At 37.6% G+C, this 13,815-nt stretch overlaps 2 protein-coding genes across 5 annotated transcripts in view; one reads left to right on the forward strand and one right to left on the reverse strand.

Moving 5' to 3' along the window:
- FYCO1 (FYVE and coiled-coil domain autophagy adaptor 1) overlaps window positions 1–13,815 on the forward strand; it is a 39,626-nt gene that overhangs the window by 21,148 nt on the left and 4,663 nt on the right. For both annotated transcript variants that reach the window (XM_063304006.1, XM_063304007.1), the window contains 2 exons: window positions 833–1,032; window positions 2,541–2,685. In XM_063304006.1, coding sequence (XP_063160076.1) covers window positions 833–1,032; window positions 2,541–2,685 — 345 coding nt within the window. The remainder of the gene's footprint in view (window positions 1–832; window positions 1,033–2,540; window positions 2,686–13,815) is intronic.
- CXCR6 (C-X-C motif chemokine receptor 6) lies at window positions 8,335–11,703 on the reverse strand. Of its 3 annotated transcripts, XM_063304009.1 has the most exons (3): window positions 11,645–11,703; window positions 9,846–9,906; window positions 8,335–9,517 (listed from the first exon to the last, which is right to left on the reverse strand). In XM_063304009.1, exon 3 carries the CDS (start codon window positions 9,488–9,490, stop codon window positions 8,459–8,461), a length of 1,032 nt encoding a protein of 343 aa, XP_063160079.1. In that variant the 5' UTR covers window positions 9,491–9,517; window positions 9,846–9,906; window positions 11,645–11,703; the 3' UTR covers window positions 8,335–8,458. The 3 variants fall into 3 exon arrangements, with proteins under 3 accessions (XP_063160079.1, XP_063160080.1, XP_063160078.1); XM_063304010.1 differs by lacking the exon at window positions 9,846–9,906 and having other exon boundaries at window positions 11,645–11,680; XM_063304008.1 differs by lacking the exon at window positions 11,645–11,703 and having other exon boundaries at window positions 9,859–10,741.

Consider the following 13,815-nt stretch of genomic DNA (forward strand, 5'->3'; position numbering starts at 1 on the left):
TGCCCATGCAAGTAATATCTTTGCAGAGACTTATAGCAGATTTTGCTGTTGCTAGCTAGCCTATGTGCATTTCTGTAAATAGAATTCCCAAAGTCATTCCTATTCAGTTATTAAATGATAGTATCAACTGTTGGTTAAAAACTAGCAAGTTTCTAATACAAACTCTCAGGTCCTGCATTCCTAGAACAATATTGGTCTTTAATTTTTTAATTTTTATGGTTTATAAAACTACATATAAAGCAATAGTTTATATAATAGCAGGTGTGAGAAGGGAGGCAGGAGTAGAGAGAGAAGGGCTATAGACACATATTGCTCAGAAGCAAAATATTTGCCCTTTATGGGGAAAGAATGAGATTGGTCCAGATTTTGATGAACTTATGCATAAATACCAGGCTAGTTATTAGGAAATCACTTATGTAGCATGATGTCATCTTTTAATGGGTGCACTGAAGAGGAAGTGCAAGGCAGTGCCATTAATCAATTGAAAAGGCTTTAACTGCTTAAACCTGCACCATCAACTTGCATCCTGAATATAGTGCTGTAATACAGATCATTTCTCAGTAAAAGTGTAGAGTGAAAGAAAGAAAGAAAGAAAGAAAAAGAAAGAAAGAAAGAAAGAAAGAAAATAAGATTGACATGTTAAGAATAATTTCTGATTAGTGTCATTATTTGGATAATGAAATAAAATATTCTTTTCAGATATAATTTTAGAATTTCTAATGATTTCAAGGAGATCCAATGCAGCACTATTAAGAAATGAGTTTTTTCTGTGTTGAATATTGTGTCTCATAAATGCCTTAATTTTAAATATATTTTTGCTTTGTTTTTTAAGAATGTGTGGACGCATTTTCTGCTATTACTGCTGCAACAACTATGCCTTTTCAAAGCAAACTGGGAAGAAAGAACGCTGTTGTCGAGCTTGTTTTAAAAAACTGAGTGTCAATCCCATTGATTCTGAATTAAATATTACTCCAGAAGAATCATCATCAAGTCTGCTGGCCTCACCATTGTCCCTGATCCATAAAATTTTGGGTGAGCCTCAACATATTCTTCAAAATAAATTACGGATTTACAAAAACTTCAGATTGGATATTACATTTTTTTTGCTCAGTTTGTTAAATAATCTAGGATGTTACCTAATTAGGAGAGCCTTAGATGAGGAAATTGGAAATGTCCTCTGAAACTAGGATGATGACATTCTAGAATGATGTTTTCTTTGCTGTCCCATCTTTTCCTGCAACAGTGTAGGGTTGTATTTTCATTGTGATGGAAATGTTTGCAAAAGAGCACCTAGGGCTTCTGGATTTTCTTCCAAATGCATGCTACATTCATGTTCAGGTGGGCTTGAAGGTATTAGAATCTTAGCAGGAGATATGCTAAAGAGAGGAGGGACATTCAAAATCCAGCAAAGCAATAAGTTCTCCTTCAGCTCAGAAAACACATGCTACCTTTATGGAATATTATGTGGATTAGGCAGAAATGGATGAGTATACTATTAGAAATGACCACTTTGTTTAAACATCTTGGAGACTGTCATTCTGCATTTAATGGTGACTTTTTGGAGTACATGAGAAATGTCAAGAGTGATATGGAAAAAAATGCCACATTGGATTTACAAATGAAACCAGCTGATGTCTTAATAATCAAAGGGGACATACGAATAATAAATCAGAAAAGTGACTTGGAAAGCTTTCTTATCTTGGACTTACAAAAGAGACGTGTTACATTAAGGCGTCTCTGAGAGGAGACAAAGAGAAAATGATAAATCGATTTGTGAGACATTATTTGAAGGGATTAAAGATCAAGCTTTTTAGAAGTAAATGGAAGGAATATAAAGTGGATTCATTTGATCAGGGTTAAAATGTATATATTGTGGTTTCTGGTAGCTATTAAACTATTTTTTGACCAGGACTGAATGATGAGACTTTAAAGATTTGTTTATAGATAACAGATAAGATATGGGGAGAGATTTCCTTTGCTCTATTCTTTAGAGAAAGTGATAAGTTGGAATACAAAATGGATTTATTTGATTAACGTTAAAATATATATATGTTATTATTTCTGGTAGCTCTTAATGAACTTTTGCTGATTAGGTCTGAATGATGAGTTTTTACAGTTTGTTTATTGATAAGAGATGAGATATGGGAAGAAGAGGGGTTTTTTTATTGAAATACTAGAGTGGGTGTTAAGTTACTGAAGTTGTCTATACTTGTCTGTATGGAGGCGGGAGTCATTTCTTTATATATCATTTTTTCTTATTTTTTTCTTATTTTCTTATTTTCTTTTGTACCTTTTTCTTTTTCTCTGTACCTTTTATTTTTTACTTCTTATATTCTTCTTAGTTTGTGTTATTTCTTTATCTTTGCATTTGTAAACTTTAATAAAATTATTATTAAAAAGAAGAAGCGTCTGTTGGTGAAACATCGGTACAGTTTGTTTAATGCCCTTTCTGACAGCCTAAATCTACCAACATTGCCCCCAAAACTGAAGTCTTCCTGCCATGCAAGTAATGTTCTTTGTATCTTCTCCTCCTGGCACAGTTACAAACGAAGCCCCTAAATCCACAGATGATGCAGTGTTCGATATAATAACAGACGAGGAAGTGGGCCAGTTACAGGAAGGTGACTCTGTTCACAACAAAAGCCAAACTGAAGAAGAATCTCTGGACCATGGTGTGCCTGATCTGTGAGTAAACATAATTTTTTTTTTAAAATGGCTGAGAACGCCATTAGCAGCAGAAGGATGTGCATGTATTTCCTGGAAAGGAAAACTATTTCTTTCACCTTCAAAAGTCAAAGGATCATTGTAGATTCACCGAGAATATAGCAATAGAGACAAATGGAGACTGCTTTGGCTGTTTTATCTTCCTTTGGAAAGGGAATCACCTCAAATTCAGAATGGTTTTCTCTTCAGGTAAATATGGGGGTTTTAAATGTATACATTTTATGAAAACAGGCAATATGTGCATGTGTGCTTCCTGGACTCACACCCCTAGCACCAAACCACCACAAACATACAGTGCATCTTTTGGTGACTTCTCTCTGTGAGGTAAATATTGGAAAGGTTTATAAATGGGGGAAGAGGGACTCTTTCCCCCCAACCCCCCAAAAGTAATAAAAGCTCAATTCAGCCTTTTCTGGTGAGGTCATTTCATCATCGTCCTGCCTATTGAAGCTCTTGGCTGTCAAAAATCAATAAAAGGAGAAAAATATGATCCTCAGCCATGAAAAGTTGCTAGCCCTGTTGTAAAAAATAAGAATGGCTCCACATTATGAGAGAAGGTCTAGTTCTGCTGCAAGGTTTGAAGTAAGTAAAAGTGCAGTATAGTGGTTAAGCTGTTGGAGTTAGGCCGGGAAAGCCAAGTTCACCTCTACCCTCAACCTTGTAAGCTCTCTGTGTGACTTTGAGCCAGTCCATTTCTTCAGTTTTGCCTGCCTCACAAGCTTGTTATGAAGGGAAATTGGAGGACAGAGTGCTGTCCATGCTGCTTTGAACTTCAGGAGAGGTGGGTCATAAACCTAATAAATAAATACTTAGCTAAAGATAAAACTCAGAGCCTGTTTGGTGTAGTGGTTAAGGCACTGAGCTAGAAACCTGGAGACTGTGAGTTCTAGTCCCTCCTTAGGCATGAAGCCAGCTGGGTGAGCTTGGGCCAGTCACTCCCTGTCAGCCCTAAGAAGGAGGCAATGGCAAACCACTTCTGAAATCTTGTCAAGAAAACTACAGGGACAGGAAGTCTCCAGGAGTCAACACTGACTCGAAGGCACATCACACAAAAGATAAATCTAAGCGGGACATCTTGTCCTTCTCAAATGAGATGTTTAGCATGTGCTTATAGCCCATAGGAAAGCTTGAAATGATCTTGCTTATATCTCTAAATTGTTAACTAATGCTGTGCAAATTCTTTAAAAGAGTGCTTGGGAGGAGATAGAAAGCTTGAAACTGTCTTGAAACCATCAAAGCATCTGCCTTTTTTCAGGCTCACGCAGATGCTTTTTTTCCTAAGCAGCTCCCAGTTGTCTCCACATGTGGATTCAAGCACAGGAGTGGCTGCACATATGAAGCATTTCATTCAAAGGATTTTCACAGCCCTGTTGTAAACTCACTTAGGCCTCATTCACATAGTGTCCTTCCCTGGCTCCAAGATGGCCCACTTGCCTTTGACAGGGGACATATCATCAGAGTGTCAGCCTCACACTATGGAGAACATATAGTCCATCTCAGTGCCAGGCTGGTACTAAGCTATTTGATGCTAGATCAAGTGTTTTTCACAGGAAAGGGAAAGAGATCCTCTTATGCAGACCTTATAGGTTGCATTAAAGAGGAGGCTTGAGGTGATACAGTTGTGGACAGCAACTTGCTTGGCTCCAGTTGGTTTGCAGGTCTGCTGTGAGACTGACCCTCTTCCCTCCAGTGCTGAGCTTTGAGCCTGTGATCCACTGCGCTTTTGGATGTTCTCTCCCCCCACTCCCAGGTGCTCCACAGCATGGAATGGACTGCTGGTTGGGAGCATCGATTGTTTGGTCATGGAAGCGACTGTCCTTTAGGCTGACAGGTAAATCTAAAAAAAGAAAAAAGTCCCAATTTGAAAACACTGCCAGCATTTTTAATTATCTTGAAGTGATTCTTAAAAGAGCATGCTTTCCCTGGCTGTGTTTTTCAGAGCCAGAAACACCTCTGGCAATGCCTCCCAAGCACCCTTACTAGTATTCAGGGAAGTGATTAGTAGTGATGCAGGGAGGGAGGAAAATGAATGGCAGGGAAACCCACCAATCACTGCCCTGAAGCTAGCCTACATGAACAGTGTCTGGGCAGCAGCACTGATCAACCTCATTGCCAAGGTACAATAAGAGGAAATTGTGGGGGCAGCACTGTTTGGACCATCATACTTTCCTCCCATCTCAAGAAAAAATGGAAAGCACATTGCCCGTGGCTGTATGGATGGGCCTTGTCAGGAGAATGCAGAAAATATAATGGATGTCCAATTTTTTGTCTCCCTTCCCTTCCTTTGGAATATGAGCAGTGGTGAGGAGAACTGTTTTTTCTGGGCCCAGTTCAGACTGTTGTGTTTGATGTTTAAAGCCCTTCGTAAGTTGTGGCTAGGAACTTGTCTTCATATATATCTTGCTGTGTTTGTAGATTAAAACTTCGACAGAGAACCTTCTGGAAGTGCTCCTCTCTCTCTGTAGAGAGGCTTATGACATGGATGTCTACAAGAATGGCAAGGGGGAGAAATGATGTTGTATGCATCATGAAATCATCAGGCAAATACATAATTCATGTGATTTGTATGATGACATAATGGCACTTGCAACATCATTTTGATGTCATCATGTTTCTGATGGATACCTATGGCCTTACCTGACACTCACTTTAGTTTCTTTTTTACCAGGCTAAGATTCCTCCTTTTTTTCCTTCCCAACAGCTTTTTTATTTTTCTGGGCATTCATGCCCTCATTTGTTGCTCTATTAATTGCTATTAATAGTTAGTTGTTGTTTATTCATTTAGTCGCTTCCGACTCTTCGTGACTTCATGGGCCAGCCCACGCCAGAGCTTCCTGTCAGTCAACACCCCCAGCTCCCCCAGGGACAAGTCCGTCATCTCTAGAATATCATCCATCCACCTTGCCCTTGGTCGGCCCCTCTTCCTTTTGCCTTCCACTCTCCCTAGCATCAGCATCTTCTCCAGGGCGTCCTGTCTTCTCATTATGTGGCCAAAGTATTTCAGTTTTGTCTTTAATATCATTCCCTCAAGTGAGCAATCAGGCTTTATTTCCTGGAGGATGGACTGGTTTGATCTTCTTGTAGTTCAAGGCACTCTCAGAATTTTCCTCCAACACCACAATTCCAAAGCATCTATCTTCCTTCTCTCAGCCTTCCTTATGGTCCAGCTCTTGCAGCCATACGTTACTATGGGGAACACCATTGCTTTAACTATGCGGACCTTTGTTGTCAGTGTGATGTCTCTGCTCTTAACTATTTTATCGAGATTGGTCATTGCTCTTCTCCCAAGGATTAAGCGTCTTCTGATTTCCTGACTGCAGTCAGCATCTGCAGTAATCTTTGCACCTAGAAATACAAAGTCTTTCACTGCTTCTACATTTTCTCCCTCTGTTTGCCAGTTCTCAATCAAGCTGGTTGCCATAATCTTGGTTTTTTTGAGGTTTAGCTGCAAGCTAAATTAATAGTTAGTACTATTACTATAAATAGTAATTCATGCTACGAACCCCGCCGGTAAGGGAATTGCACCTGGCAGGGTCCAGGAGGCGGGCCTTCTCTGCAGTGGCACCCGCTCTCTTTTTTGCCTCCGGAGGTGAGACAGGCCCCTTTGCTCCTGGCCTTCCGGAAGAACTTGAAAACCTGGTTCTGCCACCTCGCTTGGGGTGGGTGGGGGGGCACCAGTTCTTCTTGGGGGTGGCTAGTACCATAGATCTCTCCCCAACGAATAAGACCTTCACCGCTTGGATTTTATATTTATTTTATCTTTATTTATTGGTTTATTATATTGTAATTTATATGTTTTAATTCTGATGTTATTGTAAACGGCCCAAAGTCCCCTTTTGGGGGAGATGGGCGGTGATAGAAATTTGAAAAATAAATAACTAAATAAATTCTTTTTCTTATAGAATTTTAAGTTGAAGCACTCAATGATTTTTTATTCTTCCTACTTGATCATAAGATCTGAGCCATCATATATTTGAATACTAAATTCTTTTTCACCAGTTTAGAGTTAACCTTGTTTAAAGAAAATGTTCAGAATGCTTGAATGTGTTATTTTGCTTACTCACTGGTTCTTATATAAACCACATTGCCTTGCTTCTTTTGTCATTATACTGCCTTCTAGAGTGGAAGCTTTGAAAGAGACAAAACAGGATAATAGATCCTGAAGTATTTCTTTGGCAGACCATGTATGAAAAGCATCACTATTCGTGGATTTTTTTCCCCCTACCACTATAGAGTTTGAGAATGTATCCATCCCTATTAATTTGGCTATAAAACAGTGGGGGGGGGCTTCCCTTCTGTTGCACTTCTGTTTGGTGAGAGAATCTTTCTGAACAAAGAGGCAGTAAGAATTAATTGGTCAAGTTAATTGGTCATCAGTTCTATTAGCCTTTCTCAGTTTGACATCATCAAGATTTAATAGGTTTCAGCTCCCAGAATTCTTCAGACAATAGAGCAAGACTTTGGCTATTCTGGCTGGCGAATTCTACAGATCCAAAGCATTGAAAAGGTTCCAGGTTGGGGAAGACTGGTCTGAATTTATGATTTGACTTTTTTTTCTTATGATTAATGTATACCCTTTCATTGATTTCATGCCTGTAGTCCTCCTTATGGGTGAACTTTCCTCACAGAATAAAAGAATTTGTAATGAGGGCAGGCACCCAACTTTTCCATCCTCAATAAATGGTAGGAGAGTAAATGTACAAATCTGGTTGCTGCATATCCAGGCTTCTGTGGAAAGAGGAGGCAACAGTGAACTCCATGGATGTGGGGACTCCATGAAAAGTAATTTATGAACCCAGGTAATTTATAACCTGCTTACGTAGCTTGAAGACATTGATTTCTTTGGCCAGTTTAGTGCATTTCTACCAGTTGGCAAAAGGCAGATCTCATATAAACCTAATCACATTTTAGAATTGTGTGAATAACACAAAAGTGTCTGAGCCAATGACTAGCCTTGAACATTTCTTTCCCTCCCCTCTCCTCCATCTGTAGATGAAAAAACAGAATTTAGAGTCATTTCAGCAGACTCCAGTTGTTTGTTTAGTCATTGACTTGAGTTTATTTTACATAATAATAACTGGTGTATATGTTATAACTCGCCAACATTCTGTAATTGAATTAGGCACCACACAACAGGTTTTAAATTTGGTGGACAATGTCTGTGAAAGCTTTTACTCAATATCTCATAAATCTATTACCAGCAGAAATAGAAAGTCTATATAGACTAATACTTTAGTCAGTGTAAATCATATTTTATTGTGAAAGGCAGAACAAAAACAAATACATGCATTATGTTTTTTTCTGTGCTTTAGGCTGTACAGAAATATCAATGTTTAATGTGAAAAGGTTCTTACTGCGAGCAAAGGCAGGCTAAAACATTGGTGGTTTCTTCTATCTACTCTTAATTTCTGGCAGTGCATTTTCAAGATCAGCGATAGATTACAAGTAAAAGATGTCAGGATTTAGCCTAAGCTTCTCAGAATTTGTTCTAAAATTACTACATAATTCAGCACATTTTAATTTTGCCTTTTTTTTCCTCATATGAAGCATAAGAGTTAGGACTGCAGTGAGATTCTGTTCATTTTCTTTGTCAGAAAACTACCAGGTTTACAGTCATGATAGCTATATCGAGAAAAACGCGATTCATACTGCTTTTTTTTCATGAGCGCTCAGCTCAAGGCAACTAGGACTGAAATCACTCTGAAGACATTCATGAGTAAATGTCCCAGGTCTCTTATAAGGGGTCCATGCAGGTTTCTTCTGCATTATATGTGGCAGTACCACTTTTGGAGCCATTTTCATCAATTGTATGCCATTGTTTTGTAACTTGGTATTTAACACAACAATTATTTTTTAGAATTTTTGTCAAATTCTTTCTAAACTTCACACCAACAAAGACATAGAGAACTGGATTGAGGCAACCATGGAAATAAGCAATTGCTTCTGTTATGATCAAAGCATAGTCAAACTTGTAACTCAGCATGATATAGCGGTCTGAGGCACGAATGAGTTTCAAAAGGTTGTAGGGCATCTGCGTCAAAATGAAAGTTACAACAATAGCAAATATTATTTGTAAGGATTTGTGCTTGTGGAAGCCCTTAGCACTGACTAAGGTTTTTACAATGATTGAATAACATATAATCATGATGAGCATGGGGCAGAAGAATCCAAGGGTCATCTGAGTTGTTTCTGTGAACAGCTCCATAAACTGTGAAGAATAGTTTGCAAAACATATCTTTTTGTCTAATTTTTCCTCTGTACTGAAGATGAACTGTGGCAGAGCAAGCAGCAGAGAGATCACCCAGATCAAAATACAGACCACAATACCCCAGAATCTTCTTTTGTGTTGACGGATACGAGTTTTGGTTGCTTGGACAATTACAAAATATCTCTCAATAGTTATAGAAGTGAGAGTTAACATGGAACCATACAGATTCAAGGTGTAAAGTCCTAGGATGATTTGACATGGCAGAGTGTAAAAGATCCACTCTTCTGCAGCAGAATAAGCCCAGAAGGGCAGCGTACAAAGAAAGCTCAAGTCAGCAATAGCCAAGCTCACTAAAAATATGTCTGTAAGCATCTTCACTTTTTTGTAGAAAACCAGAACTATGATAACCAAAGAGTTTCCTGCCACTCCAAAGATGCAGGCAAATGAATACATGCAGACAAGGAAAACTCGCTTGAACCCCAGAAAGGTTTCATGTGAGTAACTGTCATCAGAAGTGTAGTTGCTAAGAAATGCATAGTAATCATAAACTTCTTCCATGTTTGTGTTCTTTCCGTTCTTTAATACCTGTAAGAAGATATATTGGAAAATGGTTTCACCTGGTAAATCTACAGTTCAGTCTTCCCTATTTGTTATTGGGAGCTGTTTCTATCATGCTCCACCAGCTTGGAGATGGGGAGATGGCAGTTGTAGTCTCCATACAGGTGGGAATGATCAGATTGGGGAAGGCTGCTACATGTCTTCATTTTAATTTCTTTAGTTTAAGAGTGTGTACTTGTATCATATAAACTAACGTACAACAAAAATATGCATATAATGGTATTAACAAGGTAAGGTAACACTGAAATTAAGATTTTTGAAGAAAAGAAAAAGAGAGGAAATCCTGGAAGATTACATCATAAAACTACCTCCCTCCTCCAAGATGAAACTATTCAGAAGTCCTCTTTTTTTCTCCTCTGTTAAAAAAAACAAAAAGAATTATGTTGTTGACAAGCAATATATATGAACAACCCATTACTGCAGATCAGATGCAAATTTCTTCTTCCAGTATTATATAACATTCTGCCCTGAGCCTAAAAAGTCCACAATTCTTGATGACTTGGTAAGTTTCATATATAGGAAAAGTAGCCAAGAAGATTATATGCATCTTTAATACAGAGTGATTAATCCAAGTCATATTAAAAACCCTATTGATTTCAGCCCCAAATGTGACAGTAGTAATATAAGTCCAAATCATTTGAGTTAAGGTTTCAGTTTCTAAATTGCACTTCAACAATAAGGCGATAGCAGCCAACTCTTAACTAAACATTCTCTGAGATGTCCAATATATACAAAATATTTTTACCATTAAGATCAAAGGAAATTAATTGCACACTTTGAAAAATGGCCTTCCACCACTTAATCTTGATAAGTTATTTCCAGAGGTAACATAAAGTCAACTTCATCAGTTCTTTGAACTTCCTAAAACATAATCTACTGGCTTATAAATCTCAATTACATTCTCTAAAAACTCCAACCACAATAGAACTTCAGAAGCAATAATGACATCAGAACCAAAGAGTCCAAATAACAAGTATCTAAGTTGAAAAAACTGCCAAGAAGCTGCCTAATATAAATCAAAATTTTGTTTAATTCTATAGAAGTTTTAAAAGCACTTTCCTCAGAATTGAATTGATCCAAAATGCTAATATCCTGGAGGCCCACTTTGCCCAGAAAATAGATTTATTCATTATTTTTAAACTGGAATTGTCCGATGAAGTAAGCATTTTATGGATAAAAGGGTCAAAATTCTGCAAACCCTTATTTTCCATCTATGTTTTACAGCTATAATCATAGGTAGAATTTAATTTCATAAGGGAACCACCAATCATCAACCTGAGATACGATCTGAACCTTCACTGTAAAATCTGTTTCTCCTATATTGATCCTGAATCAAGATGTGGGATCATGCAGCTGATCAGATATGTGTAAGTGCACAATAATTGTGCCTGCTGTATATCAGTAAAAGGCACAAAAGAGCATAAGTAGTCATCCAGAAAGGATTTTCAGGATGGTTAAAAAACAACAGAAAAAAAATATGACTTACATAGATAGAAACAACAAGTGTAAAAATTTAAAGCAAAGTATAAATATCTAATAATGGGGGGAAATGAAAGGGGGAGAAGGCACTCCTGAATATTTCTTTACAATGTACTTTTTAATTCGCTTTATCTTTTCACATCTCTATTTTTTATCTACTTTTGTAGAGTGCTTAAGCAAAAATAAAATTTGTCAAATACTTTAAAAATAATTAAAACAAAACAAAAAATAGCATTACTTAAGTTGAATATGCATAATAACCTTAGGAAGTTGGAGCTAAGTGATGATTTATTGCATCCTCTGATAATAATTCCTGGATCTGTTTGTTCCCACTTCGCAAATAGAAATACTGCAGTAATTATGCATTTTTACAGCAAATATTCTTGGAAAAGATGAACCAATTATTCAAAAGCTGTATAAATGGGTTTGAAAAGTGAGATTTGAGAATGTGGACCTGGTAAAAAAATAAAAAATGAAGGAAATCTTTTTAAAATACAGCATATTTGAATTGTATAAACTTTTCAAAGTCATTCTTTAAAAAGCTGGTGACTTCTCTAATTTGTTTTCCTCTATATGTAGATTTTTAATATAAGTCTGAAGCAGATAACAGCTTACCTTGCAGTGATGGAACAGTTGCAGTTTAATATTGGACCGGGCATGGAGGTGACATTTGTGGTAGCAATACATATTTATTTATCTGTTATCATCTGTTTCCTGTTCAGTTTTTTACAGGAGGAGAAGTTGTGTTGCTTATGCATATGGTTAACCATTAAATACCTCTGAACTTGAATAACACAAGTTAATTTGGGAAAAATATGTGTGTTTGTGTATCACAAGATACACATGATATAATGAAATTGTCACACACATTTTCTTGTATGATCTTATTGCAAGTATAAACAAATTATGTTACTGAGAGTCAAATAAGAAATGCCTGTTCAGGCCAGTTTAAAATATTGGCTATATCTTGGTAACATCTATATATTTTTGAAGATGTCGGAAATAGTCATGCTGTTTTTAAGTATGCCTTAGCTGCTCAAAACATCTCCAATACAGTGAATTGCTTTCCTCAAGAAGCATGAATAGTTTTACATGAAAATTTAAAAGAAGTATTATATAACTATTGGGAGGAAAAGAGGCAAATGTATCTATATTCAGCACGTTTTAATTTGTTGTATCTGAACTGTATCGGTTCAACTTCTGAAGTCTTGGTGCTGTGTGTGTGTGTGTGTAGAGAGAGAATGAAAGTGATTAATGTTGTCCTTTCTTCCTGTCCATAATTTCTTCCATCCATGCCCAAGCAGATCTGGGTCTATAATTACTGGGTCTGAGATACTTTCATGAATTAGCTAATTTCTTCTTCCATCTGACAATCCCTGCTTGAACTGCTGCCTAAGCCTCTCTCATTCTAGGCACTTGGCAGTGGCAACAGCTGTGGGATCAGCCTGGTCCCCACTGGAAGGGTAATAGTTGATTGTGAGTGTGATTTTATTCTGCTGAGCTGGCTGGTTCATGGTCTGAACTAGGCAATCCATCTGGATAGGCATTTGGATCTGTTTTTGGAGCAAGGTGTTGGCTACTGATTGATGCTGGACTTGCCAGATGGTCAGTAGCCATCATGCTAATTCTTGATCTGTGGGCAATTGCTCTTCTTCCATCATGATACAAGTATGTGAGGGCAATCAAGCGGTCAGGCTCCCCAGTTTCAACAGTAAGTCTCAGCACCCCAATTTTATCTAGTTTAACTTGGCAGCTAGACTCAGCCGAAGTCTCTTAGACATAGGACATAGTATGGTTAGATAAAAATCTTTATTGCAGGTGTTTGAAGCCACACTGAACAATCTGTTGTCCTATATCAGCATGTGTCTGTCTCTTGTCACCAAAAATAAATTCTTTTTCCAAATGCAATTCTTAGAAGTTTTTTTAAAATTAATAATAAGGGATGAGATTATCAGAATTCTGGCAACTGAAGTATTTCCAAACATACAGGCAATATACAGTATATCCTCAGGATACATTAGGGTGGAATTGTTCTAATTGTTCTTATTTACTGTCTTTGTGTGAATGGCAAACTGTTCACTAATAATGAAAGAACTTGCAGGCTGTTTATAAAACTATTTCCTAAATCTTTATTAGTCTGTGAATTTACTGCTTCAGAAAGTGGGTACAATTCCTCTCTTATACCTGTGACTTAAACCCACCTGCTGCTTCTTATCACCTTTCCTACCTTTCAACAGGCTCCATGCCCTGACTTTCTTGGCCTTGAACAACTGATAATCTCTTCCAGGAAAGGCACTGGCTTTTTACTCATCTCTCACAATTGGGTGGTTTTGAACACAGATTTATGCTTTTCTGGAATAGCACTAAAGTTGTATTCATCTCCTTTTGAAATGGGTTTAGCACTTTTACAGAAGAGCGCTAAACCCATGTCCCAAAGGAGTTTGTCAAGCACTAATTCATAGTTGAGCTCCTTATGAATGTTCCTACAAAAAACACTTGCATAAAATTAGAGGACATTTTGACAAATAAATAAACCTGCTGATATAGCTATCTGCCAGAATTCACCTCCTCCCTCACCTCATCCAAGACAAGATTAAGGAGAGTGATTGGTGGACGTTTTCCTGCTGGCTGGTAACATTTGGTGGGGAGGGAAGGAAAGAAGGTCAGGGTGATCCAGTAATCCCTGCTCTTAAAGCTCCCTCTGTACCGTAAATAAGGACAGCATCATTTGTTGTCATTGTGTATCTGGCAGAAGAGGAATTGCCATTGAGGCCTGCACATTTTAT

Source organism: Candoia aspera, chromosome 4, assembly GCF_035149785.1.
Source record: "Candoia aspera isolate rCanAsp1 chromosome 4, rCanAsp1.hap2, whole genome shotgun sequence".
NCBI lineage: Eukaryota > Metazoa > Chordata > Lepidosauria > Squamata > Boidae > Candoia > Candoia aspera.